The 23,951-nt window shown below is 29.6% G+C and overlaps 1 protein-coding gene across 2 annotated transcripts in view; it reads left to right on the top strand.

Moving 5' to 3' along the window:
* Positions 1–23,951, top strand: part of LOC100211263 (palmitoyltransferase ZDHHC14) — a 108,959-nt gene that overhangs the window by 60,037 nt on the left and 24,971 nt on the right. For both annotated transcript variants that reach the window (XM_065792876.1, XM_065792877.1), the window contains exons 7-8: positions 7,605–7,707; positions 7,808–7,917. In XM_065792876.1, coding sequence (XP_065648948.1) covers positions 7,605–7,707; positions 7,808–7,917 — 213 coding nt within the window. The remainder of the gene's footprint in view (positions 1–7,604; positions 7,708–7,807; positions 7,918–23,951) is intronic.

The following is a 23,951-nucleotide window of genomic DNA, read 5'->3' as shown; positions in this document are numbered from 1 at the left end:
TCTTTATGAATTGAAAGAAGATAACCATTAACACTAAGATTTCAAGATGAGACAGCTCAAATTAGTCTTACAAAGGGTAATTAGGTCTTGTGAACTTTGCAAGAGACAAGACTCAACAGAAGAAAAGTTACTTCAAAGACCACGAACATTATTTAATGATAGGTTTAGGGAACTTGGTGATGATGATGGTTTTATAGTTTTTGGTACTTTATTCATTTTGAAATTTGTTGAAGAACTTAATAGCCCAAGCAATTGCCTCATTACTATTAGTAAACCCTAAGCCATAAGAAAGGGCTCTAAATATGGCCTTGGCAATGCAAACCAAAAGTACAAACAGGGACACCATCCATACGCAACATGGCACTGTCAATACTTTGATATTTTTCAGCTTTTGATGGAATCAGCCTCTCTGAGAGCTACCACAGAATTTGGGAAACCTGACTACCAGCCGGCCTCTGAACCATAAAACTGAGTTTTAGAGCTGTACCCTCATTAGGAGATTATAGAATAAGTTGCCTAGTCATAAAAACAGAGACACAAGCAAAACCCATGCATTGAGTGAAGAAGTTCCAGCATTTAAAATCCAAACTGGAAACAATGTGTTGAAAATACATCTGCGCCAGCCTAATAGATGAAGAAGGGGTGCAAGGCTGGTCAACAGATACAATCTGTTTACCACTTAAGTCATTGCCTTGGAGGCTTTCTACAAGGCAGTAGGTGGATGCATTTAACATTTGCCCAAGATGAGTATTTTTATCGAGACACCTTCTCTTGTCTTTACTTAACCAAGAGCCTCAAGGCAGGGTGTGTTTCAAGTTGGAATTGGGATCTCCTAGGCTTTGCCTAAAAAGGTGTATCCTACAAGGCAGCAGGACATGAAGCAGATTGTACTGGGTTACATGTTACCAGTAGCAGGATAACTTGACGTGACAGTAAATAAATATATATATATATATATTATACAAATATATATATATATATATATATATATATATATATATATATATATATATATATATATATATATATATATATACAAATATTTATATATATGTATATATGTATATATATTTATATATATATATATATATATATATAGTAATAATAATGATAATAATAATAATAATGCTAAATTGAATAGTAGTTGTAGTGCCCTTTCAAGCATGTTTGACACAGAACTTTTTTTTGTAAATGAAAGTGTATTCAAATTTCTAACTTATGTAAACTTCAAACTATGTAATACTAAAATGTATATTAATTTTAAAATATTTGTTAACCAACATGTCTGTACATCTGAGTGATTAGCTTGCTTAGTATCTGAAGCTAGTTGCCGTGGTTCGAATCCTACTGCTGGAACATTTTTTATTTTTTATTTTTTATAAATTCAAAATGAAACACTTTTGAAGTTTCATAGATATTATTTACATAACATATGTAAAGATATTTTACACTGTAACAAATGAAAGGGAGAGAATTTTTAAAAAAGTGTAAAGTTTCTAAAAACATCAAAACACCGAAAGAATTTGTTGTGCATATGACATGTAGTTATGTTATTAATTGAGACACTTATGTTAATAATGTGCTCAGGTAATTTTCCTAATAACCTGCGGATGGTCTGGAAAAAAAATTATGATCTGAAGCTTCATTGAGAAAAAAATTAATAAGCCCATTCTGCTAGTCCAGAAGGTACTGCTGAGGAAGTATAAAAAAGAAAGAAGAAAAAAGAAAAGACCATGGCTAGAAGAAACTTTCAAACTTTATTTTAATAGTTAGAAGTTTTTTGCTATATATTTTTTTTTTGCTATAAATATATAAGCCTAGATTGAAAAAGTTGAAAATGTTTTGTATTAAGGGGCAGATTTGACATACCTAGCTCTGTGTGACCCGTTTTCCTGGTTCGCTTTTGCTTTATAAATTTGATATAGTCTTGATGAATGATTGAAGTTTTATTTTGTAAGCTTTGAATTTTGAAAAATGCTGCTAAAAATGTCTTGCAATCGCACCTATTTTAGAGATACTTATGTTAAGTGTTTACTCAATCAATAAGGTTAATCTGCGCATCTAAGACAGTAAACAGACGATTTTCTATTTTAAAGTAGGAAGATGTTTTCATTCAATTCAGACTTTTTTTTTCGAAATTAATAAATAAACGAGTTCTAATAGCTCTAAGCATGCACATGTTTATTTTTTTAATCTAAAAGAAATGTTTAAATAAATTGTTTCTCTACCATTTGTTCAAAAAACATTAAAGTAAAGAAATAGAGGATAGCTGAATAAGTGTTGAAATAGAGGTTAGTTTGTGTGAAGAACAAAATGAGCCACTTCTAAACCACTTTTCTGCATCTGTCTCATCTTTATTGTGAATTGTATTGAAACTTTTAACATCATGTTGTGAATTCTCATTGCAAAGAAATAAAAACGTTCCTTTAGAAGTGACTCAGGAAGATAAATGTGACATTTTGACACTATATTTATCAACTCATATTACATCCCTTTTGTTACTGTGTGATTATTTAAGGATTTTACCAAAATCAGCTCATGTCTCTGGAATAAAAATATCAGTGAGCTGATAATATAAAGAAAAACAGTTTTTTGCTTGTGGCATATGAAAAGTTGTCAAATCCATTATGATTTATTTACATTCATTATTATGGTCATTAGCAAGTTCAGTAATACTGTGTGACTATCATGCATTATATATCATATTTAATTCCATATGTTTTTCCTTTTTATGGAAAATGTAATTTTATATCAATTTCAAGCTAGCTTAAAAGCAATTGTTCTTATTTAGATACGCAATTCTAAGAGCAGAAAGTTTCTAAAGAACTTTTTTTAAAATATGACTATGGTTATTTAAACAGCCAGTAATTTCAATTGTGTCATTTTATTTAAATTGCTTTAAATTATAAACATTTAAATTGTCTTAAAAAATAAACATTTAATAATAAAAAAAATGTTTATTAACAATCGTTAAAAGTCATTGTTTAAAAACACTATCAGTAGTATTGGTGGAAGAGTATCTTATTTTTTAAATTATGAAACGAAAGAATATCAATTAAAATCCCATTCATTTAAAGTTTAGACAAATTCTGTGTGCAAATAATTCTGTATGGTTTTTCTTTTGCACACAGAATTGGTCATTCTTTCTTATTTAGAGATTTTTCATCAAAATTTATGAAAGTTATAAAATCAAGAACGAACACATTAAAAAAAATTCAAGTCATTTACACTTTTATACTACAATTGGTAAGGAAGGATTTAATAATCTTTAAGATTTTACCTGATACATCATAAGAAGAAAGCTTATGGAGAAGATCAGCATGCCAAACTTTATTAAAGGCTTTAAAATTGTCAATGCCGATAACCTTAACCTCTTCACATCTATCAAATGCACAATAAAACCTATTGGTTATTATCGTTAACAAATCAGCAGTGAACAAGAAGATCGAAATCCATATTGATGATCAGAAAGTAAGTTATTATATTCAAGATGAGAGATTAAGTGTTTGTTAATTAAAGATTTCAAAACCTTGCTTATGATAGGAAGAAGACTAATGGGATGGTAGTTAGACATGTCAGACCGCTCTCCATAGTTTTTGAAAATAAGGATAACAGATTTCATTTCATTGTTTTTCAGTCATTTTCTTGTTTTTCAGCAGGCTAGAAAACAAGACTCTGATAAGCACTTGTTAAATAGTTTTGAAAGTGTAGACGACAGCTCCAGAGAACACTTCTGCAAGACTATAACAGGTATGTTGTCTGGACCACAAGCTGTAGAAGAGTCTAAGTAGGAAATCACTTTGAATACAGAAGCTGGAGTGATACGAATGTCAAGCAATGAATCAATCTGTTTGTTGGGTATATCAGGTAGAACACAACTATTGGAATCAAGAGATGATATTTAGGAAAACTTCATAGCAAACAATTCAGCTTTGTCTTTAGGTGAGGTGACAAAATCTGAACTATACAAGAGAGTTAGAACAACAGATTTGCCTTTATTAGAGATACTATTAAAGATTCTACAGAAGTCACAAGAGCCTAATTTTTGAGATGAAATATGTTATTATGTGACCTGAGAATAGCGCTACTGCATTAGACAAAGCCTTTTTACAATGGTTTCTAGAAATAGTAAACAGACATCTGTTTTCTGGAGAATTTTTAGAATGGTTAGGATTAAAAATTACAACAGCTCAATGAGAGGAAAACCATGGAGAAGAGTGAGGCTTGACTTGGATTCGCCAAGAGGGAATAAAAGATTTTATGCCAGCCTGAATCTAAGAAGTTACATAAGAATCACATTTGTTAGCAGGAAGATGAATGATTTCTACCCAAGTGTCATCACAAAGAAAATCACAGATAGAGTCCCAGTCAGCTTTAAGGTAGTTGTAAGCAGTACTATCACAGGGGGATTCTGATAATGAAGAAAATTGAGATAATAGTTTTAGAGAGATCAAACCATGATGAGAAGCATCTAAGCGTAAATGTGGAGAAACTAAGCACTGACTAGGTTCAGAAACAAGACATAAGTTGAGTAGAAAAAGCAAATGATACAGATTGTTTTGGAAAGCAAGTCGGAAAGTTGACTATTTGTGTTAGAGATTGAAAAAGGCAAAAGTTTGGGCCTTAACGCCTGCAGAGTCACTGACACTAGAGCCAAGCCATTCAGTGTGATGAGTATTATAGTCACCAACAAAAACAATATTAACTGAAGAATAAAGAGATAGGGCTCAGTCAATTTGATCAGAAATAACCTCAAAAAGAGTGCAGTTTTGAGATGAAGGAGAGCGATATAGAACAAAGAGGAAGGCATTAGAGAGAAGTGGTGCTTCGAAAGCACATTAAAGAGAAGTCAGCGGATTCAAACCTAATTTCCCAACAAATGGTTGAATTCTTACAATATAATTGCTCAGGCCAAGCATGTGACTATTGGAATCTTTACAAAATAAAGGAAGATAACCATCAACACTAAGATCATAAGATGAGACAGCCAAGCTCAAATTAGTCTCTCAAAGAGCAATTAGGTCTGGTGAACTTTGTAAGAGATAAGTCTCAAAATAAAATGAATATTAGAGTATTAGTAATAAATGATAAATTTAGAGAACTTGGTTCTCTAAATTTCTCATTCACAATTTTTACTAAAATCAAATCATTTACTGGTGTGTTAGCTGTTACAGGACAAGCAAGCCACCACTGCACATAAACTGAAACTAAGAACACAACAAATCATTACAATTTTCTTATTTGGTTGCGAGTAACAATTTCAGCTTTTGGAAAATTTTATTTGATCTGTCCAGACAGAAGCACAATCTGTAGAATATAAAGCAGTTTACTCATACACCTTGCTTTGTGAAGGGCACCAGGATAGAGCATCTTGAAGTTCTTTAGTTCAGATCCCTTAGTTATTATGAGTAGACAAAGCTGAACTAGCACTTTGTAGTCACCTCATGTGAATGATTGTGTAAGAGATTCACAAAAAAATTTATCCATCTTTTGCTGTCGTTCTTTTGTGTCATGAGTAGTAAGTGATCCGGGTTGATTTTTAACCAGGAAGGGGCCAGGCTTGATAAAATATAGTTAGGGCAGGGGCCGAGTTTGCGACCGGGGTTGCATTAACACTTATGCATTCTAAATTATATTTTTTTTATTCAAAATTATTGTTATATTTTGTATATATATGCATATATAAACATCATTATGATCAACATGATCATCATTATCATCATCATTATTGTCATCATCATCATTATCGTCAACATGATAATCATTTCTATCATCATCATCATTATTGTCAACATGACCCTCATCATCATTATCATTATTTTCATTAACTTCATCATTATCTTCAGGCTTTAGCCTTCCTAATTTATTCTGTTTCTGTAATCATGGTCAATGATTCTCAAACAAGCTATCGTCTCTATTACAATAAACCAACAAATTGCATCCTTTTACTGTATCTGTTCCTTCATGCTATAAAATTTTTACCCATCTTCATGTTTTCCTTTTTTATACAACCTACAACTTTTTAAGTCTTCAGTTAACTGTTTCCTAGCTTTTTAATCTATCCTCGCTTTTTAAGTAACTCATAACTTAATAGTGGTTGCTTTCAACATTGTTGGAAGTAAATTATAATTTAAAAATATATAAATATACGCCAGTATTTAATAAATAGTAAATGTAAGTATAAAATTATAATATATTTTTAGCCCCTATCAACTCATGCTAAATCATTTAATATTGCCAGGGCCGGGTTTGCAAAAAGTCTCAATTTTAGCCGGGGCCAGGGCAGGAACCCTGGTCACATCTTAGTCATGAGGAACGTGGATATCTATGCCACATTTAACTATTCTTCTTTGTTTCCTATTCTGTCTCTGGTCCTAACTTCTTCAATATTCTCATCCTTATAAGAGCTACTGCCTGGTGCAAGATTTTTTTATTTCAAAAGTAGATTTACATGGGTTTATTTCTTCTTGAGATTATTTTTTGTCTTTCTGTTTGCTTTTTTTTTCTGTTCTGTGACTACTTTGTCCACCCTAGAATATGTAGCTACTCTGTCAAAATGCTTTTCATAAATTTAGCATCAACATCAATGGCATCTTATTTAACTTTAATTATCCCCTTTTTCTTAGCAGCCATGTCCTTTACAACTGAGTTCTTATGAAATTTCATTGTCAAATTTAATTCTTATTTAAACTTAATTATTCTAATCTAATTATCTTCTATAATCATCTAATTATCTTCTATAATCATTCAATTTCATCAAATTAATGAGTTTCTTTTCATAATCTTTGATTACTCTACCAATATTGTTTCTGCCTACTATCTTTTTATCCATGATTAAATACTGCATAATACAAAAACAGTATTATTATTATATATATATATATATATATACATATATATATATATATATATATATATATATATATATATATATATATATATATATATATATATATATATATATATATACATATATATATATATATATATATATATATATATATATATATATATATATATATATATATATATATATATATATATATATATATATATATATATATATATATACACACACACATATATAATATACTTTTCTTAAAAAAAACTATATATACATGATTTTGAAAAGAGGTTATAATTACAATTCAAGGTCATTAATAAATAGTAATAAACTAATCTGAAGTAAAAACCTGATATTAATGACAATAATATGTAATAGTAGATAAAAATGATAAACATAATAATAATAATAGTATTAATATTTATTATACTATACGAAATTTCATTCCTTAATTCAAGTTTTTTTTTTTACAATATAATTTTTTATTTTTAAAATCCACATAGTCCATACAATATTATTATATATAAATTTTATAAGAAAAAATCCCCATAATCCACATAACACATAAACTAGTAAACTTTGAAAAAAACATACTGCAGCTATAAACAAATTTAGTTCTGATTTTGAACCTTGTCCCAAGAAGTGTTGTGCACAACTTAATTATCCACGCAGTGGCCATGTTTATATTATTGTAGGTATAATTATATAATTGTAGGTATTAAAATACAATTTTACAATTTTCCTTGATGTTTTTAAGCACTGCAATGGTTGCAGTTATTTGTTTCTTCTCAGTTTGGTCTGTTGTCGGACTTGCTGGATTTCATTCTTATTTGGTATCTTCAAATCTTACAACAAATGAAGATGTAAGACCATTTTTTAATTAATTTTAAAGACATTTTATTTTTTTTCTATACAATTAAAATAAATAGAAATCAAATGAAAAATATAAATAAGTATTTGTAGATAAAAGGTACTTGGGCTGCACGCCGCGGAGAAAAATGCGAAAATCCTTATAGTACTGGTTCGGCACTTGGCAATTGTTTTCAAATTATATGTGGTCCAGCATATCCAAGGTAAGAAGTTTTGTTTTTAAATACTTTATTTCTATAGTGAGGAGCATTTTAATGAACATTTACACTCATTGCAGGGTTCTGAATTAGGACATAAATAATGTTGTTCAAAAATAATTAAACAATTAACTCTAATAATTCTAATAATTAACAATTATTTTTATTGTTAATGTTTATAGTACCTAGTTTATCATATATATATATATATATATATATATATATATATATATATATATATATATATATATATATATATATATATATATATATATATATATATATATATGTATATATATATATATATATATACATACATATATGTATATATATATATATATATATATATATATATATATATATATATATATATATATATATATATATATATGTATATATATTTTAAACATCTTCGCTTCCAACAAGGCTACAAGCAACCACTAATTAAGTTGGAAGTTACTGGAAGAGAAAAGATGAAGATTGTAGAGCAAGATAACGATTGATAGACGACTTAAAGGATTGCAAATTATATGAATCAGGAAAGCAAGATGAAGGAAGCGAATTCCAAAGAACTGATGTTCAAAGAAAAAAACTAGATAAATAAGAGTTTTTGGAGCTCTTAGAAACAGTCACAGAAAAAGGATGAGACTTAATTTAATGACAAGTAACACAAGAATGAATTTTAGTAGATGGCAAAAGAGGCGCTAGCTCTTTAGAGCAGTGCCCATTATAGTATTTGTAGAAAAGAGAAAAAGAAACAACATTACTACGATGTGATAATGGTTAGAGGTTGGCTGCAAGAGCAGGTCCAGCTATGTTTACAATGCGTTTTTGCATCTTGTATATAAAAAAAAAGACATCATTAGAAGATCCACCCCAGATATGGCAACAGTATTCCATACAAGGCCGAATTTGAGATTTATAGAGATAGAGAATAAAATTCCAAAGTAAGAAAGTGTCGAGCTCAATAAAGAGATTGGGCTTTAGCAAATGCTAATTTTGCAACAGATTTGATATATGGTTTCCAAGAAAGATTGGAAGTAAGAGTTAATCCTAGAAGATGAAGAGTGGATGACTCATTGAGTACATCACCTTTCATAAATATAGAAAAATCTATATTATTGCAATAACGATTAGCTGAAAAAAATTGAGTTTTATCTGTATTGAAGTTCACCAGCCACTGTGAGCCCATGCTGTAGCAGAAGTGAGATCTTTTTCAAGCTCAAATGCCCCCTCCAAGCAATCAGAGAGTGTTGGTTTCTTATCACTACAAGAATAAATAGTAGTATCATCAGCAAACAATGCCAGCTTAGATGTGAGAATATCTGGAAGATTGTTAATGTAAATTAAAAAGAGTATAAGGCCAAGGATAGAACCTTGAGGAACCCCTGAAGTTACAGAATAAGAAGAAGAGTGCTGTCCATTAAGGACAACTTTTATACTACGATTGGAAAGGAAGGGTTCAATAATTTTATAGATGTTGCCAGATACACCATAAGAAGAAAGCTTATGGAGAAGACAAGCATGCCAAACTTTATCAAAAGCTTTTGAAATGTCAACAGTGATGGCCTTAATCTCTCAACCTTTACCTGAGAATAGCGGGCTTTGGCGTTAGACAAAACTTTTTTACAATAGTTTCTAGCAATAATAAACAGACGTCTGTTTTCTGGAGAAATGTTTTGCTGATAGATATGGGAGTAACAGTTTGATTGGCAATCGCAGCAGAACAGTGTGAGAAAACCGTGGAGGAGAGGGAGGCTTGACCTGGAATTGTTGAGAGAGAACAAAAGATTCCATGCCAGTCTAAATCCACGAAGTTATGTAAGAAGCACATTTGTTGACAGGAAGGCGAAAGATTTCTACTTAAGGGTCATCACGAAGAAAATCACAGAAAGAATCCCAGTCAGTCTTGTAGTTGTAAGAGGTACGATAATAGGGGTATTCAGGTGATGAAGAAGAATGAGATATTAGTTTTAGAGAGATCAAACTGTGACCAGAAGCACTTAAGAGTGAATGTGGAGAAACTGAGCACTGACTAGAATGAGAAACAAGACATATGTCGAGTAGAGAAGGTAAATGATTCAAGCTGTTTGGAAAGTGAGTTGGAAAGTTGACTATTTGAGTTAGGGATTGAGAAAGGCAAAAGTTGTGGGCTTTAATGCCTGCAGAATTACTGACACTAGAGCCAAGCCATTCAGAGTGGTGAGCATTAATGTCATCAACAACAACTTTATGGATAAAGAGAGAGGGCTTGGTCAATATGATCAGAAATAACATCAAAAAGAGTGCAGTTTTGAGATAAAGGAGAGCAATATAGAACAAAGAGAAAGGCAATAGAGTGAAGTGGTGCTAAACAAAAGCACATGAAAGAATTTTCTATGGATTTAAACCTAGTTTCATGACAAATGGGTAAATTCTTACGAATGTAAACACCCAGGCAAAGCATGTGACTTTGAGTCTTTACGAATTGAAGGAAGATAACCATCAACACTAAGACTGCAAGATGAGATAGCTGAACTCAAATTAGTGTCACAAAGAGCAAGTAGGTCTGGTGAACTTTGCAAGAGATAAGATTCAACAGAAGAAAAGTTACTTCGAAGACCACTAATATCAGTGAATGATAGGTTTAGAGAACTTGGTGATGGTGATGGTTTTTTGTGTATTATAGTTTTTGATACTTCATTCATTTTTAAATTTGTTGGAGAACTTGACTCAAAGCATAGATAGTACTCAGAACGCTGCTCAATATCCCAAGTAATTGCTTCATTACTATTAATAACCCTAAGCCATAACAAAGGGCTCCAAATGTCGCCTCCGCAATGCGCACCAAAAGTACAAACAGGGACACCATCCATGCGCAACATGGCACTGTTAACACTTCGATATTCTTCAGCTGTTGGTGGAATCAGCCTTTTAGAGAGCTAACGCAGAGTTTTTAAAACCTGACTACCAGCTGGCCTCAGAACCATGAAACTGAGTTTTAGAGCTCTACCATCAATAGGAGATAATAAAATGAGTTGTCTAGTCATAAAAACGGAGACACAAGTAAAATCCATGCCTTGAGTCAAGAAGATACAGTATTTAACATCCTAAACTGGTAACAATGTATTTAAAGTACATCTGCGCCTAATAGATGAAGAAGGGGTGTGAGGCTTGTCAACAGATAGAGTCTGTTTACCCCTTAAATATATATAATATATATATATATATATATTTATATATATATATTATATATATATATATATATATATATATATATATAATATATATATATATATTTACATATATATATTATATATATTTATATATATATATATATATATATATATATATATATATATATATATATATATATATAAATTTATACATAATATATATGTATAATATATATATATATATATATATATATATATATATATATATATATATATATATATATATATATATATATATATATATATATATATATACATAATATATATATATATATATATATATACTATATATATATATATATATATATATATATATATATATATATATATATATATATATATATATGATTTATATAGATATATATATGATTTATATATATATATATATGATTTATATATATATATATATATATGATTTATATATATATATGATTTATATATATATAATATGATTTGTATTAATCTGCATTTATAAGAATTTGGTATTTAATTTACAGACTAGTCTTTTATGTGCTTTCGTATAGCGCCACTTCACTTTATTGCCTTTTTCTTTGCATTATATCACTCTCCTTAATCTCAAGGCTGCACTCTTTTTATTGTTATTTCTGATAAAAATTCACCAAGCTCATTCTCTTTCTCCTTCAGCCAATATTGTTGTTGTTGGTGACTTTAATGCTCATTTCATTGAATGGCTTAGCTATAGTGTTAGTGGCTCTGTAGGCTTTAAGGCCCACAACTTTTGTTATTCTCACTCTCTAACACAAATATTCAACTTTCCAACTCATTTTCCAGACAATCTGAATTATTTACTTTCTCTACTCGACTTAAGTCTTGTTTCTGAACCTAGTCAGTGCTTAGTTTCTCCACATTCACCCTTAGCTGCTTCTGATCACGTTTTGATCTCTTTAAAACCATTTTCTTTCATCCTTCTGCTGACAAATGTGCTTCTTATGTATCTTTGATTCAGGCTGGTATGAAATCTTTTCGTCCCTCTTGGCGATATAAAGTCAAGCTTGACTCTTCCCCGTAGTTTTACTCTCATTGTGCTGCTGCAATTTCCAATAGTAACCATTACTTTCATAGGTATCAGCAAAACAATTCTCCACAAAACAGAGGTCTATTTACCCACTAATTTCAGGTCACAAAATATCACTGGGACTCTTTCCGTAATTTTTTTTGTGAAGGCTCTTGAGTAGAAATCTTTCATCTTCCTGCTGACAAATGTGCTTCTTATGTATCTTTGATTGAGGCTGGCATGAAATCTTTTGTTTCCTACTGGGGATATTAAGCCAAGCTTCACTCTTCTCCATGATTATCCTCTCTTCTCAAAAATTTTGCACTTGTGACTTATGGAGAATCTTTAACTGTATCTATAATAAGGACAAATTTGTTATTCCAACTATCTTCCATGGTTTAGATTTTTTCACCTCACCTAAAGACAAAGCTGAATTGTTTGCTAAAAACATCTCATTAATATTATCTCTTGATTCCACTAGTCGCGTTCTACCTGACATAGGCAACAAACAGGTTGATCCATTGCTTGACATTTCCTGCTTAGACTTGCCTACAACTTGTGGTCCTGTTATAGTCTTGCAGAAATGTTCTCCAAAGCTGTTTATACTTTTAAAACTATTTAACAAATCAAAGCCTTGTTTTCCAGCCTGCTGCTGGCATCTGTTATCCCTATTTTCAAAAACTCTGGGAAGCGATCTGACTTGTTTAACTACAATCCTATTAGTCTTCTTACTATCATAAGCAAGGTTTTTTAGTCTTTAATTAGCAAATACTTAATCTCTCATCTTGAATCTAATAATTTACTTTCTGATTATCAATGTGGAATTTGGTCTTCTCGTTCTACTGCTGATTTGTTAATGGTAACAACTGATAGGTTTTTTCGTGCATTAGATAGATGTAGAGAGGTTAAGGTTATTGCTCTTTACATTCCTAAAGTCTTTTTTAAAGTTTGGCATGCTTATCTTCTCCATAAGCTTTCTTCTTATGGCAACTCTCGGAATTAGGAAAAATGAGGTCGGCAATAATTTGGCCACCTCAATCTTTTTGAGGTCGGCATTAGGTCGGCAAAAATTATTTGATACAAAGGTTTAACCATAAAACATAGAATCGAGATCGGCAAATTTTTGCCGATCTCAAATGCAACTTTCAGGTTGGCAGTTATGTCGGCATTGCCGAATGCCGACCCTAATTCCGAGAGTTGTTATGGTGTATCAGGTAAAATCTTTAAGGCTATTGAATTCTTCTTTACCAATCCTAGTATAAAAGTTGTCTTTGATGGAGAGCACTCTTCTTTATATCTTGTAACTTCAGGGGTTCCTCAAGGTTCTATCCTTGGCCCTATACTCTTTTTAATTTACATTAACAATCTTTCAGATATTCTCACATCTAAGGTGGCATTGTTCTCTGATGATACTACCATTTATTCTTGTCTTGATGAGAAACCAACACTCTCTGATTGCTTGAGGTTGCATTTGAGCCTTAAAAGGATCTCACTTCTGCTACAGCACAGGGTTCTTAGTGGACTGGTGAACTTTAACTCAGATAAAACCCAATTTTTTTTTCAGTTAATCGTTATCGCAATTATCTAGATCTTCCTATATTTATGAGCAGTAATATACTCGATGAGTCATTAACCCTTCGTCTTCTAGGATTAACTCTTACATCCGATCTTTCTTGGAAACCATATATTAAATTGATTGTAAAATTAGCATCTGCTATGGTTGCATCTCTTTATCATGCTTGCTACTTTCTTATTCAAGATTCTATACTTTATCTATATAAATCTCAAATCTGTCCATGTATGGAATATTGTTGCCATATCTGGGGCAGATCTTCTAATGATGCCCTTACTCTTTTAGACAAGGTGCAAAAATGCATTGTAAACATAGTTGGACCTGCTCTTGCAGCAAACCTCCAACCATTATTACATCGTTGTAATGTTGATTCTCTTTCTCTTTTCTATTAATACTATAATGGGCATTGCTCTAAAGAGCTAGTGTCTCTTATACCATCTACTAAAATTCGTTTTTGTTTTATGCATCATTTATATAACAGGGTTGCCACTCAACCAGGGAAAACCTGGAAAACTCAGGGAATTTTTTTTTTTTAAATCAGGGAATACTCAGGGAAATTCCCCCCCCCCCCCCCCCATTTTTGTAAAATAGTTATTTATCAAATTATTTACAATAGTTTAAACTAGTTAAAGTTCATAATGTATATTATTAGTAATTTTTATATAATTGTACAATTTATTTTAAATTTGGTTTGGTTTAATCTCATGTTTGAGACTGGTGCCACGCTTTTGAAAAATAAAATAAAAAATATTATCTCAATATAACTTCATAAAAACATTGAAATAAAAAATCTAGAAAGTGACATCCTTTTCTGATAACCCCCTTCCTTTCCCTTGTGCTTTCTCCCTTTTTATCTTGACCACAACCCTATTTGCGTGATGTGTTTTATGGATGGACCCTAAATAAAATAATATAAAAATATATTATATTCAATTTTATAATTTGTAATCATTTTATCTATAAATATATAATATGGTTGTAAGAAGAATGCATTTTTTCAGAGTTATTATAATAAATAAAATGGATCAAACATTTTTTTCAAATGATTGGCTTACTCACCCAGAGTATAAAGAATGGCTTGTAAAGACTAATGACAATAAATTTGCTAGATGTAGCAGTTGCTGCAAAACCTTTAACTTGTCAAATATGGGAGTTCAGGCAGTTAAGAGTCATAATGAAGGTAAAAAGCACCAAGTTAATGTTTTAGCTAAATCCAGAAGTCACTTTTTCAAACTTGTTGTAAAAAATTCTACTATAACACCAACAGTACCTCTGGCAGTAGGTCAAAGAACTTTAGAACTTGTTGTTGCTTCTAATGAAGAAACAAGATCTGAAATTAAATGGGCTCTTGCAACTGCTATGTATGGATTGTCAAACAATGCTTCCGCTAATACAAGCCAATTATTTACTAGTATGTTTCCAAATAGTAAAGTTGCAAAAGGACTAACATTAGGAAGAACAAAAATAGGGTGTATGATTAATTTTGGGTTAGCACCATATTTTAAATCGTTACTTCTTGAAACCATCAAAAGTTCACCATGTTATGTTGTCTCGTTTGATGAAAGTTTAAACAAAGTTACACAAAATTGTCAAAATGGATATTGTTAGATTTTGGAATACTCTAGAAAACCAGGTTAATGTGCAATATTCGAATTCAGTTTTTCTTAGACACTCTTCTGCAGCGCATATACTAAAAGGTTTTAATAAAGAAATAGAATGCCTGGACTTATCAAAAATGATCCAAGCATCTATGGATGGGCCTAATACAAATTGGAAGTTTTTTAAAGAACTTTCTATGAGTCATTCCATGCTAACTGGACCAAGGTCCAACATGGACTCCCTCAGATTTTGATGAAACTTAGTAGGTTTATTAATATCTATGAGAAAAGCAGTTCCTGAAAATTTCAGCATAAAATCTTTTGTGGTACATAAGGTACAGTTGTTTGAAATTTCTGATTTTTCCAAAAATAAAAACTTCAGTAGCAAAAACATGTCTTGTTCATACTTTGATGCTCTATATTTTAAAAATAAAATTTCAGAAAACCTTCTAGCTTTTTTTATTGTATACAACTCTTGACTTTCTTTAAAAAAACTTTGACATTGAATTCTCAAATGTCACATTTTTTGGCTACCTAAAAAAGCTAAAAAATTGTTTGCAAATATAAAAAGTTGATTTTTGATGAGTCAATATACAAAATCTGCAATTTAAGAAGTGAAAAGACATACTTTTTTAGTTTCTATATATGGCAGGCTTCCAAATTTTTAAAAATTTACTGATAAGATACAAATCAGTAAAAAATTATAGACTTCTAAAAATTGCTGCAGCTAAATCTTAGGAAAATGTGCCTCCACTTCAAACCACCGGTAACCAAGGACCAACACTGGTTTTAATAATTATTTTTTTTCTTCTAATTTAATAGACTTTATTTCAGTGATTTCAGAAAGAAAAATAGTGGGTACTCATGGGGAAGTTACAAAGTCAGAACAATGAAAATTGCCCAAAATGCATAAAAAACAATAAAAACAAAGTTATTGTTGTACTTTAGTTTGTGTTATATATTCTAACACAAAGTATGTATGAATTCAAAAGTATTTCACAACAAGTACTAGAAATAAGTTTTTAATTAAGCTTGAATTAAACTCAGTTTTTAAATAGCCCTAGCTTCTACCTGCCCCCTCCCCCCTATCCCAAGCATTTACTTTTTAACATGCACATTTTTGCCTTGAACTTAGAAAAAATTTGTAATCGGGCACTTTTTATTACACGGTGTGTCTGGTTTTATCTCTGTGCCTTAATACCAAAACACACCACTAAACATAGACATATAAAAACTGTGAAATTTAGTTTTAAATGTCAGACAGTAAAAAGACTAATATAAAACTTATAAGTAGCCTATTAGGTTAAAATGAAAAAAAAGACTTTCTAGTCTAATTTACCAACCAATATTTAATACCATGGCCATAAATTTTGTAATATTTTTCCAATACACTCACTATTCCACCCCTCCCCATTAGTTTGACTTATTTCATTATCATGTTCAAATTTAGATTACAACTTATACCAAGTTATTATAATAATTTATATAAGTTATTTGATTTGTCAACACAATGCACAAGTTGATTATGTAATAAAAAATATTATCTAATAAACAATCAATAAACATTGCATCTTTCAAATAAATTTTTGCTAAAAAACTATGTTTAAAACAAATAAATCGAATTTATAATAATTTTGATAAATTGTTATTTAATTATGTTACTTATGCTATTGTACAAATGTAATATTTCAGTTTTTTCTTGAGCTGATAGTTCATAGCATCTACCAGTTGTTGATTGAACTTTTAAAGATGAAATTTTGCATAAAATGTGCGTTATTGGAACCCAGCAAATATCTTCTTTATGTGGCCGAGTAAAAGTGTTTAACAAAATAGACTGCTTCATAAACTTGATAAGAACATCTTTATTTTCTTCAGATATTTCCACAATATTGCCTAAAAACCATTTTGCATCATAAACACATGCTATATTAATTCCTGGTGAAAGAGAAGAAAGTGGAACCATATGATGCATTTTAGAAACATTTACATTAGTATACATATTATCAAATGACACCCGTCTCATCTGTAAAGTAGTTAATGATTGTGGTATAAAACAATGGTGGCTTCTTGTTCCTGGAATTGTTGAACAAGTAGCATAACGTTCTTCTAATTTAAACTTTATACAATGTAATACAATTGCATCATTTGAAATGTATTGAAAATATATTCCTTTAATATTTTGTTTACACCAATCATACATTTTTTCAGGTGAATTGATAGGATCTGTTAGTGATTGTAAACTGGCCCTAGCTTCAAGTCTTTTGACAGAGCCCCCAACGCCATCACAAGCACTCTTTCCATGTGATGTGGCAAAAAAATGCCATTCTGCAGATACTTTATGATTTAGTTCATGGTGACATAATTAGATATGTTTTTATAATTTTTATATTGTGAACCTGCACCATCACTTAGATAAATGCAGTGGTTAAAGTAAGGCATCAACTCTTTTAAATGTTTTATTACTTCATAAATGAAACAATGAACTGAGTTTGTATTGTGTTGCAAATGATCTGAAATAATACAAACACTTTTACATTTTATCATATTTTCTTCTATATAGTAAATAACAAAAGGATGCAATGTTGCTTGACTGTTGTTCCAATGGAAACCTTGTACTGCATCTTGAATTAAAAAACTGTAATTTTCAGCAAAGTCTAATATTGCTAAAATATGATTACTTGGTAATGTTATTTTTTAGATGCTGCAAATATCCTGCTTGATTTTTGGCTATATAATGATGATCTCTTAATTGGTCTATTTGTTGACAAGCTTTTTCAATAAAATCATCCACTGGAAGAGTTAGTGTAACCTTATCATGTTTTTTGTTGGCTTTTTGCCACTGATTAAAGGTGATTTCTTCCGTGCTGTGCTTATCAAATAAACCAGTAAGATACTCTTTAAGTGTGTTGGTATCTGGGCAGTTATTATGGGCAACTGTGCAGCATGCAATCTCAATTTGTTAAGTCACATGCAACTAATGTCAAGAGGTCTTTATAGTCTAAAATATCTGGTATTTTTAATGCTGAAAGTTTTGCATTTTGGTGGTATTCACAAACACATACTGAATGGAGACCTAAAGCACCTCCAATAGGAATACACCACTTAGGTCTAAGTTCACAAAACTTAGAAAACCCAATCTTGACGTCAACTGAAATTTTAATGAACTCTAAATAAAGTTCTTTTATATTAACTAATAGAAGTCTTTTTTGAAAATGTTGTCTTATACCATTAACTTGGATTGAGACATACTATTTCATACCTGGACACATTCGAGAGTATTCATCTGATTGGTAAAATTCATGAACTTGATTTTTTACTTTATCACCAATAGATCTTCCTTCTTTTTTAGATGGTCTGCCATTATGCCACACATTTGTTTCAAACTCCTTGCAGCTTTTATCATTCTAAGAGAAGCAGAAAAATAGTTTTGTGCATAGTTAATGCTCCAACTCTCAGGAACCAAAATCAGTAATATAAGTTTTTTCTGATTTCGAAGAAACATCAAATTTTGCTTTAACTAATTCCATTAATGAATCCAAGTCTTGTTTACTTTTGCAACACAGCTCTTTTGTTTTTGGTTCATCCTTAATTAAATCTGGAGAAACTCCCAAAACAGTTGCTATTTACTTTTGGGTTGCAGTATGGATTTTGTTCATTTTTCTTTTTGCATATTTATTGCGTAATCACTTCATTTTCAATTGTATATTTAATATTTGTGTGTTGATTATTTAACAAGTTGAGAAATTTTCTCGATCTCTCAATAACAAATAACAAATCCGGAACATATCTTTTTAATATCTATCGTTAAAATGCAATAACTAATGTGCAAATAAAGCCGTATTCTTGTCACGATCCAAAAATAATTTATGGTGTATTTAAAGGTTTTATCCAAAGAGCTTTTGCATTATGCAGTAAAGAACACATAAATCATGAATTAAAGTTTCTAACAGAAATGTTTACAGAAAATGGTTATAATAAAAAAATTCTTCAAAACATTGTCAAAAAAATAAAAAACAATAAGCAAAATAATCAACAAAACAACAACAATAACATCAAAAAACTAGAACCAAATTATATTTCTCTACCATGGGTACCAAAATTAAGTAATCAATTAAAACAGATATTTAAAAGTGTAGGCTATACTCCAGTTTTTAAATCACCAAAAAACCTTCAACAATTAATAACTCAAAAAAACAAGCCTCGACTTTCCAACAACTCTTACCCAGGAGTCTACAAACTGGAGTGTTCGTGTGGAAAGGTCTATGTAGGTGAAACAAAACTCAAGGTTTTAACTCGCATTTGCCAACATCAAAAACATACTTTTGTGGGAAAATGGAAAAATTCGGCCATAGCGGGGCATTCCAGAAATTGCCATGGTGCCTTTGGCTGGAATAATAACAACACTGGTAAAGTAGGGGGAGACTATTTTAAGAGAAAAGTGAGAGAATCCTTGGAAATACAGTTTCACCAGTGTTCTCCGGGTGAAGGCGGTTTGAATAAAGACGACGGTGATTACGTCACATTGTCGTTTTGGGAACCTTATTTTTCTATTTTAAGACGCAAGAACACATTACATTGAAGTTTTATTATTATTATTATTATTATTGACAAATGAGTTTAGCAGAGAAAATTAATTCAAGGAAATAGTGTGAATCAAACCACCAAAGAGCAATCTTATTAGAAGAAATTGAAAAAAAAAAAGAATTTACTTGTAACAGCATGTTGTATATTAAACAAAGATTTTATTTAATCTGTTGAAGATGCTGACAAAAATAATGATTTAACAATGCCTAAAAAAGCAACTGCTTCAAAAAGAAAATCTGACGAAACAGAAAATGAATCAATGGAGTTAGATTTAGTTTTAGAACTATTAAATGCAAAGAAGAAACTTATTGATAAAGTTTCTAACTATAAACTCAGGGGATAATGTTATTTATTCAGGGAATACTCAGAGAAAAACTTAAAATTATAGTGGCAACCCTATATAAGTGTCATCCTTTTACTGTGACTGTTCCTAAGTGCTCCAAAAATTCTTATTCATTTAGTTTTTTTTCCTTGAACACCATTCTTTGAAATTCGCTTCCTTTATCTTCCTTTCCTGATTCATATAATTTGCAATCTTTTAAGTCATCTGTTAATCAATATCTTGCTCTAAAAACTTTATCTTTTCTCTTCCAGTAATTTCCAACTATAATAGTAGTTGCTTGCAACGTTGTTGGAAGTGAAGATGTTAGAATATATATATATATATATATATATATATATATATATATATATATATATATATATATATATATATATATATATATATAATTAGTAAAAAACACTTATCTAACTTTTATCTTCGACTTGAAGTTTTCTTCGACTGAAGAGAACTCTTCCTGATGATCCAGCAATGGTGAAACTTCAAGTCGAAGATAAAAGTTAGATAAGTGTTTTTTACTAATTAATTATTGCTCTGTTCTTTAAGAACATTGAGCACTCTATTTGTAAAATACACTAACATAATTTACATATATATATATATATATATATATATATATATATATATATATATATATATATATATATATATATATATGTATATAGATATAGATATAGATAGAGGTATTTGTGTTTACATATATATAACTATGTATATATATATATATATATATATATATATATATCTATATATATATATATATATCAATCACCCCTTGCAATTAGGGTCGGCATTCGGCAATGCTGACGTAACAGCCGACTTTAAAGTATTTGAGATCGGCAAAAAATCGCCATCCTCGTTTTTATGTTTTATGGTGACTCCTTTGTGTTAAAATTTTTTTTCTTACCTGATACCAACCTCTAATAGTTTGGTAAAACCCTCAGTCGATGTTGCAGCACTCCCTAGCGAGTCAGGCTATTTGTCAGTTGATATAGCAGCACTCCCTTGCGAGTCAGGCTATTTGTCAGTCGATGTAGCAGCACTCTCTAGCGAGTCAGGCTATAAGATAGTCGATGTAGCAGCACTCCGTGCATGATTTACAGTAAAAATAATAAAAATAAAAACATTTTATTAAAAAAAACAAAAATAAAAACATTTTAGTAAAAAAAAATAAAAATAAAAACATTGTTTATGTTAAAAATATTCAGAATGTTTTAAAAAACATTCTGGTCAATTAAATTTGCGCTTTTGCGGCTTTTTAAAAAAATGATTAATTTGTAATTAAATTAATGGTTTTTACTTTCTGACAACACGCAAGTGTTGGACGAAAGTCAAAAGTAATTAAAAGTGACAAATGTGTTGGCGTAAGAATCACTTTTTTCCTTCCGCCCTTCCCAAAGACAACAAACTATAGATATATATATATATATATATATATATATATATATATATATATATATATATATATATATGTATATATACATATATATATGTATATATATACATATACATATACAGTGGTGGCCAAAAGTCTTGGAACAAAACATTTAACAACCAAAAAAATTTATTTTTGATCTAAAGTATAAATTTTGAAAGTTTGATGCTTTTGTTTTTACATAGCAATATGTTTATAGTTACATATTTGTATATTGCGCAATTTATTATCGTTTTTTATTATTCATAAGCAATTTATCAGCTATATTATGCCAGAACTTTCACCTAAAAAAAGAGGAACTATTGCTGCATTATATGAACAAGGTTTAGTTCAAAGAGAAATATCTGAAAAACTTGGTTGTTCATTATCAACTGTAAGTAGAACTTTAAAAAGGCATAAAGAAGAGCCCCAATTAAATTTTACTTCAAAGATGAGATCAGGCAGGCCCAGAGCAACCACCTCAAGAACTGACAAACTTATTGGATGTATCAGCCATGCAAATCCACGGCTATCTGCACACGAGATTTCAAAAGAAATTTTTATTGAGAAAAAAGTAAGTGACCGAACAGTTAGAAGAAGGCCTTTGGTTGATTTCAAAATGAAGGCATGCAAGCCAGCAAAAAAACCTTTTTTATCATTAAAAAACCTAAAAAATCGAAAAACATTTTGTCAGCGCTACAAAAATTGGTCAAAAGTTCTTTTTTCTGATGAAACATGTATTAAACAATTTAATGTTACAAACAACTTTGTAAGAAGACCAAAAAACTGTAGATATATGCCAAAATATACAGTTAGCAGTGTCAAGGCTCCTGTGTCTTGTATGGTTTGGGGTGCTAATTCTGCCAAAGGACGTGGGCCATTATGGATAATACCCAAGAATACCACAATAAGTCTATTTGGATGTTATGAAGGAGAAGTTGCCACCTTTCATGCAGATCTTGAACTGCACTTATTCCCAACAGGATGGTGCACCATGCCACACAGCCAAAATTGTAAAGAAGTGGTTTGCTGATGAAGGAATTCAAACCCTTGAAAATTGGCCTGGGTCATCACCAGATCTTAATGTTATTGAAAATTGTTGGCATATTATGAAAGTAAAAGTTGCTCCCAAAAAGCCTAGATCCTATAATGATTTAGTTAAAGCAATCAAATCAGTGTGGATCCATAAAATTACACCAGACTATTGTACAAAACTTGTTAACAGCATGCCAAAATGTATCCAAATGGTAATTGACAATAACTATGCTTCCATTAAATATTGAACTTTTATCATGTATGTGCATGTACCTATCATCTTTAAAATTGTTATAAACACTTATTTTATTGAAAAAAATAAAAAAATTTACTAATAAATTGTTTTTCACACAAATATATTGATTTCATAACATAAAATATGATGTTCCAGGACTTTTGGCCACCACTGTATATATATGGTGACTCCTTTGTGTCAAAATTTTTTTTCTGACCTGATACCAACCTCTAATAGTTTGAGGTCAGCAATATATGTATGGAGATATATATATATATATATATATATATATATATATATATATATATATATATATATATATATATATATATATATATATATATATATATATACATATGTAAATTATGTTAGTGTATTTTACAAATAGAGTGCTCAATGTTCTTAAAGAACAGAGCAATAATAAATAAATTAGTAAAAAACACTTATCTAACTTTTATCTTCTATATAAGATAAAAGTTAGATAAAAGTTAGATAAGTGTTTTTTACTAATTTATTTATATATATATGTATATATACACATATATATATATATATACATATATATATGTATATATACATATATATATATATATACGTATATATATACATATATATATATATATATATGTGTGTATATATACATATATATGTATATATATATATATACATATATATATATATATATATTTATATATATGCATATATATACATATATATATATATATATATATATATATATATATATATATATATATATATATATATATATATATATATATATATATATATATATGTATGTATGTATGTATGTATGTATGTATATATATATATATATATGTATATATATATATATATATATATATATATATATATATATATATATATATATATATATATGTATATATATATATATATGTATATATATATATATATATATATATATATATATATATATATATATATATTATATATATATATATATATGTATATATATATATATATATATATATATATATATATATACAGCCTTT

The sequence above is a fragment of the Hydra vulgaris genome, chromosome 03 (genome assembly GCF_038396675.1).
Source record: "Hydra vulgaris chromosome 03, alternate assembly HydraT2T_AEP".
Taxonomy (NCBI): domain Eukaryota; kingdom Metazoa; phylum Cnidaria; class Hydrozoa; order Anthoathecata; family Hydridae; genus Hydra; species Hydra vulgaris.
The sequence above is the reverse complement of the archived record's forward strand: the minus strand, read 5'-3'. Positions and strand labels throughout refer to the sequence as shown.